At 51.4% G+C, this 15,187-nt stretch overlaps 1 protein-coding gene and 1 long non-coding RNA gene across 2 annotated transcripts; both read right to left on the bottom strand.

The window, feature by feature from the left end:
• Positions 1–2,415: 2,415 nt before the first annotated feature.
• On the bottom strand, positions 2,416–6,480 carry LOC122208402. The gene is made up of 2 exons (XR_006197221.1): positions 6,233–6,480; positions 2,416–5,384 (listed from the first exon to the last, which is right to left on the bottom strand). It is a non-coding gene; the product is annotated as an uncharacterized LOC122208402 (long non-coding RNA).
• A 3,372-nt stretch (positions 6,481–9,852) lies between these two features.
• Positions 9,853–12,891, bottom strand: HSBP1 (heat shock factor binding protein 1). Its single transcript, XM_042919423.1, has 4 exons — positions 12,743–12,891; positions 12,246–12,312; positions 11,615–11,735; positions 9,853–10,100 (listed from the first exon to the last, which is right to left on the bottom strand). The coding sequence occupies exons 1-3, from the start codon at positions 12,785–12,787 to the stop codon at positions 11,617–11,619; spliced, it is 231 nt and encodes a 76-aa protein (XP_042775357.1). The 5' UTR covers positions 12,788–12,891; the 3' UTR covers positions 9,853–10,100; positions 11,615–11,616.
• Positions 12,892–15,187: the final 2,296 nt, after the last annotated feature.

Here is a 15,187-nt window from a genome sequence, read left to right as displayed (position 1 = left end):
TCTGCTGTGACATCCCACACGCCCCTGGCTACTCTCCCCTGGCCTTGGGGCCCGACACACGGGGTCCTTTTTGTGTGGTTCTGTTTCTTGAACCCAAACAGCCAACATTGTCTTCAGCCAGAACCCTGGGCTCATCCAGGGTTGCATTCACTCATCCAATTCCTTCCTTTTGCAGGAACCCTAGGGAGGCAGGACCCCAGCTTGGCCTCGAGCCTGACTGATAATATTAATATTATTGATTAAGACCAGAGAGTACCCAAGGGGAAGCGGGTCAGCCACAGGGGCTGCACACAGGGCCGAGAGAGTAAACGTCAGCTCTGGGCTTCTTGGCCTTTCTGGGAGGAGAGGGTCCAGGTGGGGTCTGCGGGCTGCTCTCCAAGCTGTCTTCCGGGATAGAGTTTTCGCTGCCTGGACAGACTGGCTAGCAGAGGGAGCTCTGGCACTGTCACTGACAATTTCCACATGGCCATTTTGGACCACACCTGGGGACCCAGTGACTTCGCCAAGGTGGGGCCAGCCTGGGGCCATCGGTTTGGGTGGGTGCCGTCGCATCCCTTCTTGAAACGCCGTCACTGGCCGTGACCAGATGAGGCTGTCTCCTGTTCCTTAGCCGGTCAGTGACACCCCAGGTGGTCTGACCAGTGGCCAGTGTGAGCCTGTGACCAGTCCCCTTGGCTGTGAGCAGTATGGGCACGGGGGGTGGGGGTGGGGGTGGGGGAAGGGCCTTGGGTGGGAGCGGGAGGGGGAGAAAGAGGATGAACGAGCCAAGCCCACCTCTCGCCTACCTGCCTCAGATGGGCTGTGACACTCCTGTCCCCGTCATTGGGACGGTTCACACCCGGAGAAGCCTTGATGACACATGGTTTCTGTTGCTCGTGTGTCCCTCGGTGGGTGCCATCTGACTCTGAGGGAGGGTTTCAAGGATCCAGCCTCTTCCTCTCTCTGTGGGTCCCCACTCTTCTCTCTCACCCCCACGCTGCCCTTCTCAGGCTCCGAGATCTGAGCCCTGTCCGAGTTCAAGCAGGGGAAAGGGGGGGACCCACTTCTTTCCCTTCTTTCCCTTTCACCAGGCAGTGGGATCCTTCCCGGAGCCACTTGGCAGGTTTTCAGTGACTTCTCCTGGAGGAGGGCATCGCCAACCAGCCACGTCCCGCTGCCAGGAAAGCTGCAAAAATGCACAGTTAGCTCTTCTAAATGTTGGAGACTGTGTTAGTTTCGAAGACCGATGTAACGCTGAGCACAGCCTGCGAGCTTCAAACACCAGCCCCGAGGGGGTTGGCGGAGGCGGGGAGGCGGATTCCGGTCCCTGCCAATCTCCCAGCTTTTAGAGGCTGCTGGCCATCCTCGATGCTCCTGGCCACGGGACCTAACACTCCAGGATCAGCCTCTGTTGTCATGCGGTGCTCACCCCGTGTCGGTCTCTGTGTCTCTTCTCTTCTTAAAAGGACCCCAGTCACTGGATTTGGGCCCGTGGAGATCTGGCATGACCTCGCCCGAACCTGATGACACCTGCAGAGACTTTCCACATAAGATCACTTTCACGGCTACCAGGGGTTAGGACTTGGACGTATCTGCTGGGGGCACACAACTTAACCCATGTAACTTAACAGATGTGGACAGACAGAAAAAGCTTGGGGGCGGTGGTGTTGGGGTGACGCTTGGGGGTTTGTGTCTGGGTGACGGAGAGCCAGCGGGGGCACCGTGCAGTCAGCCTGGAGTCAGGACAGAGCGGAACTGACTCGCAAAGCGTCCCCAGAGCCTCTTGACCTTCTCATTTTATGGGGTCATTAAATATCCCTACTGTTTAAGCCGTTTGAGTCACTGCAACTGAAGGGATTCTAATTCCTTTTATTATTGAAATAAAAGATTGGACCATAAATACTGAACTCAGTGCCTTCATTTTGGGCTCAAGTATTAAAATGCTTTCCTTCTACCCATAAGAAAAAAAAAAGTCAGTCCTGCGTTAGTGACTTTCTTTAGGAAACATAACTCAAAAGATAAATGAGAAATTTGATCTGTTTTTCAAAACGGCAAATGTGATTTCTTTTTAAGTGCCTGAAACTATCCTTAAAACCCTCCAAAAGTTCTTTTAAAATGTAATTTCACAGATCTCTCACTTGTTAGGAGTAAAATCTTGTTACTTTCTCAAGTTAAATGCTATTTCAACACATCTACATATTATAAAATCATCAACTCACAGGCTAACCTGCTTTGGGAAATAGATGCTGTGCCGGGATCGAGTGTGCACGTTCACGAAAATAAAGATAAATGACTAATAAGTTATTGGTTTTTAATAAATAATCTCCTTATGGAATAACTTCTCCTGCTAGTAAAATATTTACTGTGCTCTTTAAAACCTTTTTAATCAGCTGAAATGCTCAGGAAGCTTTAAATGATTGGATATCCTTTTGTGGCTTAAGAGTTGAAATGATTTTTTATTGAAGTACATTTTAATAAGAAGCAAATTGATTTGAAGTGATTCAGGTCTTCATGGTGTGAAGGCTGTTCAGGCTCAGCTCCTTGGGCTGGAGGGCCCACACCTCTTTTCACTGGGCCGGAAAGGTCACGCTAGCCTGTTCTGGGTAATTAAGAATCAATTCCTTGTAAATTACCTTAGGACCCGCTGCTGAAGCTTGAGTGACTCAGCATGGGATTATCTGCCGTGCGGTCCTCCTCTGTGTGTAGGAAATCACATATAAAAACAATAAACTGGGGTATTGATGAACAACGTGGAACCCCCAGCCCATGCCCTGTCTATACTGGATCAGGGTTTACAAAAGAGGAGGCCAGGATTCGCCTGTTGATCAGTGCCCCCGGGGATGGCGGGGTGGGGTGGGGGCTCTTGTGTTGATTAGTCTGATGCCCAAAGCTATGGGACGACAGGAACGAGGTTGACACCCTAATGCTCAGGTGCTCATGCTGGAGTGAGATCGGAACCCCTTGGAGGGTGTGTTAAATCTCTGGCCACCTGACTCCACCCCCAGGGTCTCTGATGGAGTGGGACTGGGCGGGGCCTGGGAACCTGCATCTCTAACAAGTTTCCTGGGAATGCTGATGCTACTGACCTGGGGGCCCCTTTTAAGAAGCGGGGCCATAGATAGGAACCTGTCTCTGAGGAAGACATATTCTCCGGCTGTATGTTTTGTTTGAAGCCCAGGCAGAACAAACACCCATTCTCAGAACCAACTATGGAAAATGAGTATCAGTAGAATGCAGAAGAATGACTATTGTCAGCGCTCTAAGTGACCAGAACAGATGCCATTGCAAACCTTTCAGAATCAAGACCAACTACAGAGCCATCTCAAGAAGTTATACAATCCAGAAGAGACCAGTCGTTAGTTCCCCAGGAAGAAAACGCTTAACATTTCAACAGTGTTAAATGTGGCATAAAGCAGATAACCTACCCCATCAATTTAGTTTCAAAGAATTCTTGCCCAGTTTATTACATTACTTAGTACAAAAGAGACCCTGTAAGTTCTGAACTTACCAAACAGTAACTTGTCAAAGCATTACTGGTGAATTTTTTTCCAGGATCGTCCTGGAATACAGATAAGCTTGAATAAGCCCAAGAAATTTCTGGCAGGGTTCACGGTGAGGGAAATTTTCTCAGTCAGTGATTCCAGAAATACTGGCTCAGCTGTGCCAGAGGGGTCCTACGGGGTCTGCTCTCCATTGTGAGGAAGACAAAGTTGGGTCACAGATCCTTGTTAAGCCTTGTCTGCCATGAGAAAATGAGATTGACCCACTAAAAGAATCTTAACTGCGTTTCCTTTTGATGATGCCGGCAAGATGTATGTTTCATGTAATCGACCTCTCAGAAAAAGGATTCTAGAAGGTCTGGCTCCAGTGATGAGGGCTCACAGCCCCCAGTGCAGACCTGTGGCAATCAGAAACCTTTTTGGAATTCTGTTAGCAAGGCAGCTTGATTTTGACAGCTGGTTTCAAAAGAGTCTGTCTCTTTAAGATGCTTAATATGGGCCCAGGAAACACAGGTTGGGTACACATCAGAGACTGATTTCTTTGTAGGACACCGTTTTGTAGCACTTCCAGCTTTGTGATCTGTACACCAGGCCAGTCCCAGGCTGCTGGTCCACGAAAAATTTGGGCCCAACCTTGACCTCGACAGGATTTTGGAGCAGCATCAGCTAAGTGGTTCTCTTACATTTCCAAGAGAGAGAGAGTATCATTAAAAGAAACAACCATAATATTTTAATTCCCGGAAATGACTCTTCTGATGATTATCCACAGCCCATCAAAATTAACTGGGTTTTCGTCTGCATAACACGCCTTCCGTTTTAAGGTATTTAATATTTAAAGTTTCTTTCTGGAAACGCGCGCTGCGTTTTGATGACAATTTCTCAGGACCCATAAAAGGTAAGGGATAATGAAGTGACAGCACTGGTGTAGGGAGGGATTATTCGAGGGCCGATTCAAGGGAGAAGGACCCCCTCTGAAAACTGTTGATAATGTCAACAGCCTCCCAGGGTTCTGAGGCCGTTTCTGAGGCCGGGAAAGCACCTGGCAGAGCGCCCAGCCATCAGATGCCTGACGAAGGCGAATGGGAAGCAAGACATCAGCCGTCAGGGAATCAGAAATCCTCCCGACGGGGTGGCACCATCCAGCCGTCGAAGCAGCGGCGACACGTGACTGGCACCGAACGCCAGGTAACGGGTGCCGTCTTGACTCCCGAGTGGGGAATGTCAGCCGGGTAGACAGCAGGTGGGCAGAATCCCATCTGATGTGCGCAGCGAATGCCGTCGCCCCATGGGCACCACTAGACAGAACTTCTCGAATGTAAGCTTGCAACAGACCCTGCTGTCCGGACCGGCTGCAGGGATTCTGACACGGTGGAGTTGGGTGCTGCCTGCTCATGGGGTTCTGACATGCTCCCCGGGGGACTGTCATGTGCAGCCAAGGCTGAGAGCCAGCTAATTCCTCATTTAACCGTCCCCGGTGTTACCATATATAATCCGGAAGCTGCATCTTGTAAGAGGTAACGCACTGTGGGGTGCCCACCACAATCCTGGTTTTGTTCCTTGTCTCGCCTCCTAGGAGCATCCAGGGGCCGTTAGCAGGGGCCCCAAACCAGGCGCAGGTTGAACCAAGAACGGGTTGAGCTGGGGTTTCTCCGCCTTGGCGTTGTGGACACGTGGAGCCGGCTAATTCTCTGTGGCGAGGGCCGTCCTGTGCACGTAGGATGTTCAGCCGCATCCTGGTCTCTACCTGATGCCAGTAGCACCCCCAGCCCCCAGGTCGTGACCGAAAGCCGAGAGTTGCACAGCTGTCACGCGGGGCCTGTCGCCTTGCCGGGGATTGTTTCAGGCACAGGCATCTAGGGATGGGCCGCGAGGTAGGAACGCCTTTGGGGAAACATTCTCCTCAACCTTAAAAAGACGTGGAGGGAGAGAGGTGTTCTCTTTCTGTGGGATGCACCAAGGTGGTCCATATCCGGGTCCCTGAGCGCGTCGTGGAGGTGTGGAATTCACTCTTCCCGGAGCTACCCTTCCCTCGGACTTGTCACCTTGGGAAGCGATCCCACCCCCTTTGGCTGACAAGGCAGTGCTGTTATTGGCAGCTAAGCGTGTCCAAAGAGCTCGATCCTAAATTCGGGCAATTCTTCCTGGGCAACAGTACTGTTTCTCTTTGGAAGGCAGACATTTCCCCCTGTCCGATATGAATAACTGGTCAAAATGGACCCACCTAATAGGGAGCTATAGACATAGAGCACAGATTACCACCACCGAGCAGGGTAGCATCCCTGAGACATTTACGAATGTGCTATATAAACGTGCTTTGGCTTTGCTCAAGGAGAGAGCGACAAAGCATCACATTTCACCCGCGGTGGCCAGGGACCCAAGGAAGCAGATGCTCTCTATCTATTAGATACAAATGTAACCCTAGGCAGGTGTCTGAGGAACTTCCAGGCGCCTCTCTTGGTGAAAGCCTCAGCGTAGGAGAGGAAAACATTCGAATTGACTCCTTTGTAAGAGTCAGCCTGACGTGTAGAAACCAGCTCCCTTCCTATTTCCAAAGTGATTTGTGGGGCTGATGGTATTATGCTGCCACGGCCCCTCTGATTTTTGTGTCTGGGCGGTGACTCACGTCCCCCCACCCCCATTTCCATTTACTAAAAAGTTTTTTTTTTTTTTTTTTTCCCAAAGAGCCTGCAGCTCAAAGCAGACACTTAACATTACTGGTAGACTAAGATTCCAGGTGATGGCCGCATGGGTACCTTTTTAGGACTTCTGTACTCATCTGGGTTGTCGTTGTTGTTGTCTTGTCGTTAACAAAGTGTCCCGAGAAGACGGTAAGGAAATCCGTCATTGTGAGAGGGGCTCTCTCTTCCCCCAGGGTGGGTCTCAGGCATAAAATCTGTGCATGAGAAATGATTGGGTTAGAAAGGAACCGGACGAGAAAAGCAGTAGTTAGTATTCCCCATGGCTCTGTCAAGGGGAGAATTTCACTCAACTGGACTTGTCTCTCAAATCACTTACCCAGGAAGAAACAAAAAAGAAGCTAGTCCAGGAAAACATGTTTTCTCCGAGCCCCGAAAACTTTTAATCTTGAATAAAAATTCACATCAACATGTTTATTATCGAATTTAGGTCACGTGTCATTGAAAACACAAAATCAGTCTTGAAACTGAATTTCAAGATCCGCTGAGGTAGTGGGTTGACGATTCCCAGGGAGCGCGGCCATCAGTATTGGGAGATGTTGGCTCTCCTACGGAGGCAGACGAAACACAGCTGTGAGCCGTGGGCTCCGCCGTGGGACAGCTGTGGGCAGAGTTCCGGGTCACGCGACCCTGCCCGACCCCTGATGATGGCTTCCTTCTGTTTAAACGGAGGACTGACCGGATTACAAACCTCACTCAAAGTTGTCCTGAGGATTAAGACAAAGTAACATAGAATGCTTTGCCCAGCGCATGGTGGTGGCTTCTAGGAACACTTGTAACGGGTGCCGGCTAGGACTGTTAACTGTCGCCAGTTACTGTTCAGGGTTAGATCTGACGACATAAGGTGCCAATTCCTCCACCTAAATCTAATTAAAATGTATAAGCTGCAGAATACCAAAAAAAAAAAAAAAAAGAGAGAGAGAGAGATTGAGAGAAAAGGAATATAATTATCCTTACAGAGAACCTTCAATGTGCAAACAGCATGTTTAAAGAAGTTCATTTTCAGTGGATGCTTTAGAGGACTCTATGTTCCCATAGCAACAGTGTTATAAAAGTTCCGTTAGGATGCCAACCACTCTCAAAGACAAATTAACCTTTAATTACCCCAAATACTGGAGGTTTATTCTGAGAAGGTCAAACATGATGGGACTTTACTGGAAATGAAACGGTGGGAAAACAAAATTGGTCAGATGAGATGAAAGTGCTTTAAAAACCTGTGGCTTGAAGGAAAGGACCAGCTAGAGGCCTGGTGGGGAAGCGGACGGGCCCCCTGGGCTGGGAGGCGAGGGCCTTGGGTCGAACTTCCGCCTGTCTGGCTTGGCGCGAGCCCCTGACACTCCCGGGTCCGAAGTGGGTTCCTCGAGGTCTTCGAACGGGCAAAGGCCGGTGGGAGAGCGAGAGAGGCACAGACCTGCCCGCCCCGAGATCCCGGCTGGATCCGAGGCGGGCCGTGCTGCTCCGCGCGAACTCCCGCCACGACCACCACGGCCACGCGCCCGCGGGACGGACGCACCTAGCGGTGGCTGCAGCCCCGGGAGGGGGCAGCGGGTGGACACGGGTTGTGCCAGGAGGGCCGAGACCCGCCAGGGGGTGGGCAGCCAGCGCGGGGTGACGTAATTGCACGGGCAGCCGCATTCCCGGCTTCACCGCGGAGGAAAACCATCCCCTTGCACAGAAGTGAAGGCCTCACTGGGGTCACAAAGCTATTGGATATCAGGCTAAGTCAAGTCTTGCCCGGAGGCTTGGAGACAGGTCAAGTGAGCTCGGGGATGCGGGCAGTTATAAATTGAATCCAAAGCTATTTATTGGATTACTTTAACGGCCATCTCCCCATGTGTATTTTACACACACTAGTTCAATCAAACGTTAATTAGGTGCTAAGTATAAAAAAAAGATCCTTGGTCAAATAATCTGGAAACTGGCAGGTGAGAAAGTTAAATCACACGTCTCTGCTGTGGGACCTCAGAGCCTTTAATATGCTAATTTGCCCCGTGAATTTTCATGAAGCGAATGGAGTAGGAGGCAAGTTTTCTAAGCCCAAGCGACCTAAAGCCTTCCTTCCCAGGGCCTCGCCCAGGACAAGCGGCCCTGGATGTGCTTGGGGAAGGTCTGCGTCCGGGGCACGGGAGGCACCAGCCGCCCTCAGCAGTGGGAAGGTGGCTCCCCCTCTCACACGACACAGCCCTGCCCACACCTCCCTTTCCCCTTTGGCCTTGGGCTACGTGTATGCAATCCTGTGATGGTTTTAGCCCCTCATCTGACACGGCGCGCACACCTATAATCTGAAAACGTAGAAAACCACACAAATCACTTGTGACACAAAGGAAGCTCTGACAACAGGATTTCAGGCACCTTTATTCATGGTGGGTATTCCTGGTCAGGGGAGCCTGCCTCTGAAATCTCTGTCACTTAAGGAAGACAACTCCCACCCAAGTCCCGACAGCAATCGGCCGCATCACTTCCGCTTGCCACTGACCAGGCTCGCGAGCATCGTGCACACGGGGCTCCTGTCAGCTGGAGGCCAGGGGCCCCGGGGCTCGCGGCTCAGCCGTGCACGTGCACGGCGTGGCCTACCGGCCCATCGGAGGAGTTTCTGTGGCAGGGCAGTAACAGTGGGTCATTCACTCAGCTCAGAGGAAACTTACTCCTTTGTGTTACCTACGTTATTTATAAATACGACAAGTTATTTCTCAATAATATTATATATTTGCAATACAAACACGACTGGTGATATAGGAAACTTTAAAAAAAAACTCACACTGTTCATTCAGGGTTTCTAAGAAGCACTAGACCATCCCTCAACTTTTCCCATTTTTTTTTGTAGACGGGGTCACGTTTGCTTTGACAATCACAGGGACCTCGTGCACGGTCAGGGCCGGCCTCTAGGCTTAGCGCTCTGGGCACTGCCTTTTTGACTGGTAGGAGTTACTACCCCTGTCTTGTAAGGTCAATAATAAAACCATTACTCTGTAAGAATTTAGGTAAGAAATCGTTTAAAGAAACAGTATATCTTAAAAACTTGAGCCTATGACAAGTCATTTACCATTTTCAAGCCGGGCTATGGCACGAACTTAGCATGATCTGCTCTCCGGTTCTGTTCCTTCTCCTGGTCAGTAGCTCCAAGACAAGACGGCGAGCTGGGTCGTAAAATCCTGCCAGATTTTCAACGAGGACTATCGCAGACGAACAGCACAGGGGCCTACGCAAGTGTTCAAATCTCATGCAAAACTCTAACTAATGAACGCCTCACTACATGAGGCAGTTCTGTCATTTTCCAGATTTGAGAATTCTAACACACAGAAGCGGGAGTGGTCGTTCCTCGTTACTCTGGCGTCTGACCTCAGAGCCTTAAGACATCAAATTGCGGTTCAACTTTGAATTTTGGCAACAGGGCAGCGCCAGAGGTTCCTGAACGAACAATTTTTAAACGTTCTGCACCACTTGAAAAGTATCACCGACGTGCTATTTGGTGTCGGCTCAAAAGTCACTCTGTGCTGAGAATCAGAGTCGTCAACTTGCCAAACGTCTTCCTTCACAAAATCTGATTGGAACTGAAGGACCTACCATATGTCTACTAAAAATTTACACAGCAACTTTCATCAAACAGCAACTACTACAAAAGGAACGATAGAAAACGATGAGTTCACAAATATACACTAAAAAACTTGACAATTTTATGCAGGAACCGCCAAAGTTTTAGTGTTTAATATTTAACAGCACGACTGACCAAGGTCCAAGATGTGACGTTACCATGTTCAAGAAACTGGGGGGAGAATCACTCTATGAACTAACTATGTAGTATGTGGTAAGAACGCACACTTTCTAACAGAAAACCTGTCTACGCATAGTAGTTGCTTCAGAAAGCCATTCGGTCTTCTCTTCGCTTGTAAAAACGGTGTTCCGGGTCTCAGGGTGAATTAGCAACCTGTTGGAAGAGAAAAAACCATCTGACATGTTATGTTCAGAGAAGGACAAGAATGGTACATACAATTAGCAACTATAAACCCTTTGAGAACCCTCTAGGGAGCTAAACTTAAGTTGCTCTGCAGATGCCCCAACAAAGATACAACAGATCGATTGCAAATCGTTACTTAAAAACTTCTGAATGCATCCCAGCTTCTCTTGCTGTTATCCCCATCACTAAAGTCTCCTAGTTCACTTCACCTCCCGTCACTGCAGTTCTCGGGAGGATGTTCTCACTCACTGTGGCGGGACTTTGGACTGCCCCGCCGTAGGAGGCCCAGAAGCTTCTACGACTGGCAGGGCATTTCCCAGGACACCCCTACACAGGAATAAAGAGCGGACAACCCACACGGAACTGTGTGCCTCACTCACACAGCGGATCAACCCAATCGGTCAGAGTAACAGCAAATTTCCAGGTCTTTTACCTCCCAAGTCTCCATTTTCTTGGACTTCAAAGCAACCTGTATTTTACAGCTACTTAGGATCTGGTCCAGCCAGGACATGCCCAGCACACTTAAGAAGACAAAAGGAATTTGGTGCCTTTGGCTGTGTATTCTGCTTGGCACCAGAGTTACCGAAGATTCTCCGGAAACTTTATTTTTATAGTGAATTCAACTGCTGAAAATGGGATGAGAGAAAAGGGAGTTTCCAAACTACTTTCGGGTTGCGAAGATGTAGCTACCATCCTCACGGAAAGCCTTAAAACGAGAAACTCACTACGGGGAAACTGGAGGCCAAGTGCATCTTGCGGCCTCGCTACATGGCTCCTTTCAATTATTCGTCTCTTCTCGGGTATCTGGAACCACGTGGTGGGAATTTAAATCAAATTATTCGTCTCTTCTCGGGTATCTGGAACCACGTGGTGGGAATTTAAATCAAATTATTCGTCTCTTCTCGGGTATCTGGAACCACGTGGTGGGAATTTAAATCAAATTATTCGTCTCTTCTCGGGTATCTGGAACTACGTGGTGGGAATTTAAATCAACTCTAGGGTGAAGGCTTAACGTGGCCTCATCTAGTTCATTGAAGTCACAATCAGCTGCCGTCCTGGTATGTATCTAGTGCAGGAATTCAAAGCATTTATGGAGGCGGCAATGTGGGGTCTGGGTTATCAAAAAAAAAATAAAATAAAAAAAAAAAGAAGAAGAAGAAAAATCTGCCAGTGGTAAGAATTCTCAGCCCAACGAAACGCATTTCTTGGGTTCTGGCTGCCATGATATAAACTCAGTGACTACCTAATTAATGTTAACCAATTACCTTAACTAACACGGATGCAGCTCTCAATAATAAACACTGGGAAAATAAACTCCTGCTAACGAATTCGGCATGAAAATTCTGCCAGCTTGGAGCCCGCGGAGGGGCCGGTACAAGAGACGCTTGCGAGGATCACGGCTGGGAAGTGACGGGCAGCAAGTCTGACCGCACGGAAGTCACCGCGACGCACACACGCCATCCCGAGGCTGTCCCTTCCCTCACCTTCAACTCTTTGGCGTGGCTGGGATCTTGCTTTCGCCTTCCAGTTCTTCCACGCCAGCCTGTGTCATGAGGTCTGCAATGTTTTTCTCCAGGTCGTCAATGCGACTGCTCATGTCATCAAGTGGTGAAGTTAAAGGCCACACACAACCAACACCCCTCACTCCTCACCCTTCCCCTCCAGGGCCCCTGGAGACTTCGGCCCCCCGCACAGCTGTCTCAGCGGAACTGCCTTTTCCAGCTTCCTTTGAGTACCGACTTCTGCTGGCCAAGAGTGCAGGGGTCTGGGGGCTACGGTCACTTCCCAGCCCTGCCCTTTACTAGCTCTGGGACCTGGGCAAGTTCTTGCAACCTTCCGAAGCTTCCGCGGTCTGCATGGGCTAACTAAAGGGAACATTGTCACTTCAGCAGTCTACACTGCTAGGAGACTGGAAGTCCCCCGCGGCCAGGGGTCCTGCTCAGCTGTATCCCCAGCCCTTGGCACAGTACCTAAGACTACATCCAAAATCAGTACCAAAAAAAAAAAAAAGGAAAAAAGGTGGGGAACGACCGCCTGAGGCTGTCCCGCAAACCTCACGTTTGTCAACACCGCCGCCCGGACGCAGGCGAGGCTGACCACGCGTACAAAGGATATTTCTGCCGATGATCTGGTCGGACATGGTCTGAAATTTATCTTGCATCTGTTGTAGGAGCGTCTCCACCTACGAAACGGTGACACACGGCACCTCGCGCTTGCCCCGAGACGCCTGCGCGGGGTCAGCACGGGAGGGGGTGGGCCCGGTGCCCGTCCGGCCGGGGCCTCTCCCTCCCCGGGTTTCGGTTTCCCCGCCCGTCCAGTGGGCCCTTTCCCGTCGCGGCCGCTGCCACAGTTCGCCGGGCCTTCCTCCCGTTTGGGCGGGGTGGAGGCCTCGGGGCGTGAGGGGGCGCGGGGAGAGCGGGGCGTGCGGGGACTGGGGGAGTCGTCCGGGGCGGGGGGATGGCTCAGGGACAGGCGAGCGCGACTAAGGGAGGGGAGGCCGGGCCTGGGGGCCTCGGCGGGCGAAGCCTCTGGAAACCCGGCCCCGCGCGGCCACGGAGAGGGCGCTCCGGTCCGGGGCTCCCGCGGCGTCGGGCTCGGCAGGCGTCCCTTACCACCGAGGTGAGGTCCTGCATGGTCTTGGGGTCAGTCTCGGCCATCTCCCCGGTTCCCAGCTTGGCGGCGAAGTCTCAACCGTCACCTGCACTTCCGTTTGTCCGCGCACACGCCCCGCCCCCTGCGGCCTCCTCTCGCGAGACGGAGGCAGGCCGCGGGACCGCGAGGCGTTGTGGGAATCGTAGTTCGCGGCACGGGCCGGAAGGAAGGGTCTGCGTTCTCGCGTTTCCGTTCCGAGCGAGGCCCCGCCCCTGGAGGCCCCGCCCCGCACTGAGCCCGGGAGGAGAAAAGCGGACAGGCCCTGTCCTGGGGACCGCGGGAGGTGATGGTGATCTTGGCCTTTTCCCAGGCTGTCGTTAAAAGCCATGGTGTTTTGTTTGGCCTGTTGGGACGCACTTCCTGGGCGCCTGCGAGGTCCCAAGCCCAGGACTGTGCCAACGCCTGCCCTCCAACAAAACCCTGCAACCCCCGAGTAGGGAGAAGGGGGTCGGGTCACTGGAGCCAGAAAACTGAGGCCCTGGGTGTGAGAGGCACGCCCACCATGCACACAATGCCCAGCTGCAGGCCTGGTCACACCCTAGACCCCAGCGTTCCTCCTTCTCCCCAGGAGGGTCGAGTGGAGGTGCTGCACATTTGGCACATTTGGGCAGGTTGTTTATGACTTTGCAGCATAACGTACGTTCCGGATGGTGCAGAAATCCCAAGTGACTTTTCACCGAGTTAACCTGTTAACCAGCTCCAGGGCAGGAAACATGACCGGCCTCCAGGAAGCCCCTCACCTCAGCCCCTTTGCTATCACCCCCCAGCCCACCCACCCACGAGGGGCACAATCGTGTCTCCTGTGTTTCCGCGTCGTGTGAGTGGAACCAGACGGAAGCTCTCCCTAGCGCCCGGCTCCTTTCATTCAACATGATGGCCCCTGCTGTTGAGTGGTCGAGGTGCGGGCAGCGGCGGGGTTCAGAGGCTGGATTTGGGTGTTTAAGGAGGGGGCTGCTGCTGAGTTGGGACCTTGAGTTCCAGCCTCACAGGTGGTCTTGGGATTGGGCCTCATTAACAAGGGGGTAGGTGAGTCCTGGGACTGAAGGCCTGTCATGTTCTGGCAACTGTTCACTCTGGGTAGCTAATTTAAGGACTGTGGGGCTCAGCTGCAGCTTGGTTTTAGCTGCAGAGAAGGCTGTAGCCCGCCCCCGCCAGCATCTGTAAAAAACCTGGGGTGGGGGGCTGGCCATGGGGAGGGTGAGACTCAGCTCTCTTCACCAGCTCTGCCCCCTGACTTCACCCACTGGTGTCTCCTCCCCTCTGCCCACCACCTCCCTTTCCACCCCACCCCAGACCTTCTTTCCCAGGACAAAGGGGCAAACCTCTGTATTTGGTTGTTGTTAACTGCTCTGTGGTTGGTACTTTACCTGATTACTTAAAATAAACACCTCTCTGTGTTCTAACCTAATCCTCAGAAGAACCCTGTGATATGATTACAACCATTTTCCAATCTTGAGAAAACGGACTGGAGAGGCTAAGGCTCTTAAACGGGGTGGTCACATTAGGAAGTAAGAGACAAGACGTGAGCCCAGGGCTTTCTGACTCTACCTTCTCCTTTTTCTATCATTCTAGAATTCTCTGAGTTGCCCGAGTTTAGAAGCAATGTTGCACAACGGTGGCACCTTTGGCATTTTGGGTCATAATTCTCCGTTGCTGTGGGTGGGTGGGTGGGGGGTGCGGCGTGCCCTGTACATTGTAGGATGCCGAACAGCTTCTCTGACTTCTGCCTACTAGATGCTTCCACTTCTAGATACTCTAGACTGCCCACTGTCTCCAGAGGTTGGGGGGAGTTGCCCTCAGTTGAGAACTAGTTGCTTTAGAAGGATCTATGGATGTTGCCTAGAATTCTGTTGACTCTGTCTTCAAGTATGAAATTATTTTCAGTTGGGGCATTCCTTGAGACTATTCCTCTGGATATATTGACATTGGCCTATCCATTGACATTGGATAGGTTTCCTGGGCCTGCTGGAACAAAGTACCACCCACTGGGTGGCTTAAAACAACAGACATTTATATTCCCACAGGTCTGGAGACCAGGAATCTGAAAGCAAGGTGGCAAGGTGTTGGCGTCTCTCTCCCGGCTTCTGGTGGTTGCTAGCAATGCTTGGTGGCCCTTAGCTCATAGATGCACCTGCCCATCTCTGCCTCCGTCTCTTCACATGGGCTCTTCCCTGGGTGTGTCTTTCTCCTTAGAAGGTCACCAGTCATACTGGATTGGGGACCCAGCCTATTCCAGTATGACCTCATTATGCCTAATTACCCCTGCAGAGACCCTGTTTCCAAATAAGTTACATTCTGAGGTATTAGGGGTTAGGATTTCAACATGTCTTTTTTTCTGGCGGGGGCGGGGGACCCAATTCAACCCAAAGCAGCTGGTAAAGTTACACCACGTGAAATCTGCAACC

Source organism: Panthera leo, chromosome E2, assembly GCF_018350215.1.
Source record: "Panthera leo isolate Ple1 chromosome E2, P.leo_Ple1_pat1.1, whole genome shotgun sequence".
NCBI classification, from domain to species: domain Eukaryota; kingdom Metazoa; phylum Chordata; class Mammalia; order Carnivora; family Felidae; genus Panthera; species Panthera leo.
The sequence above is the reverse complement of the archived record's forward strand: the minus strand, read 5'-3'. Positions and strand labels throughout refer to the sequence as shown.

Excerpts from the sequence above, each read along its gene's own strand:
- HSBP1 (XM_042919423.1), bottom strand. The coding sequence starts at position 12,787 with ATGGCCGAGACTGACCCCAAGACCATGCAGGACCTCACCTCGGTG. Across the intron at positions 12,313-12,742 it reads TGCAGGACCTCACCTCGGTG|GTGGAGACGCTCCTACAACA; the intron begins GTAAGGGACGCC and ends ACCGTTTCGTAG. Across the intron at positions 11,736-12,245 it reads CGACCAGATCATCGGCAGAA|TTGATGACATGAGCAGTCGC; the intron begins ATATCCTTTGTA and ends TAACTTCACCAC.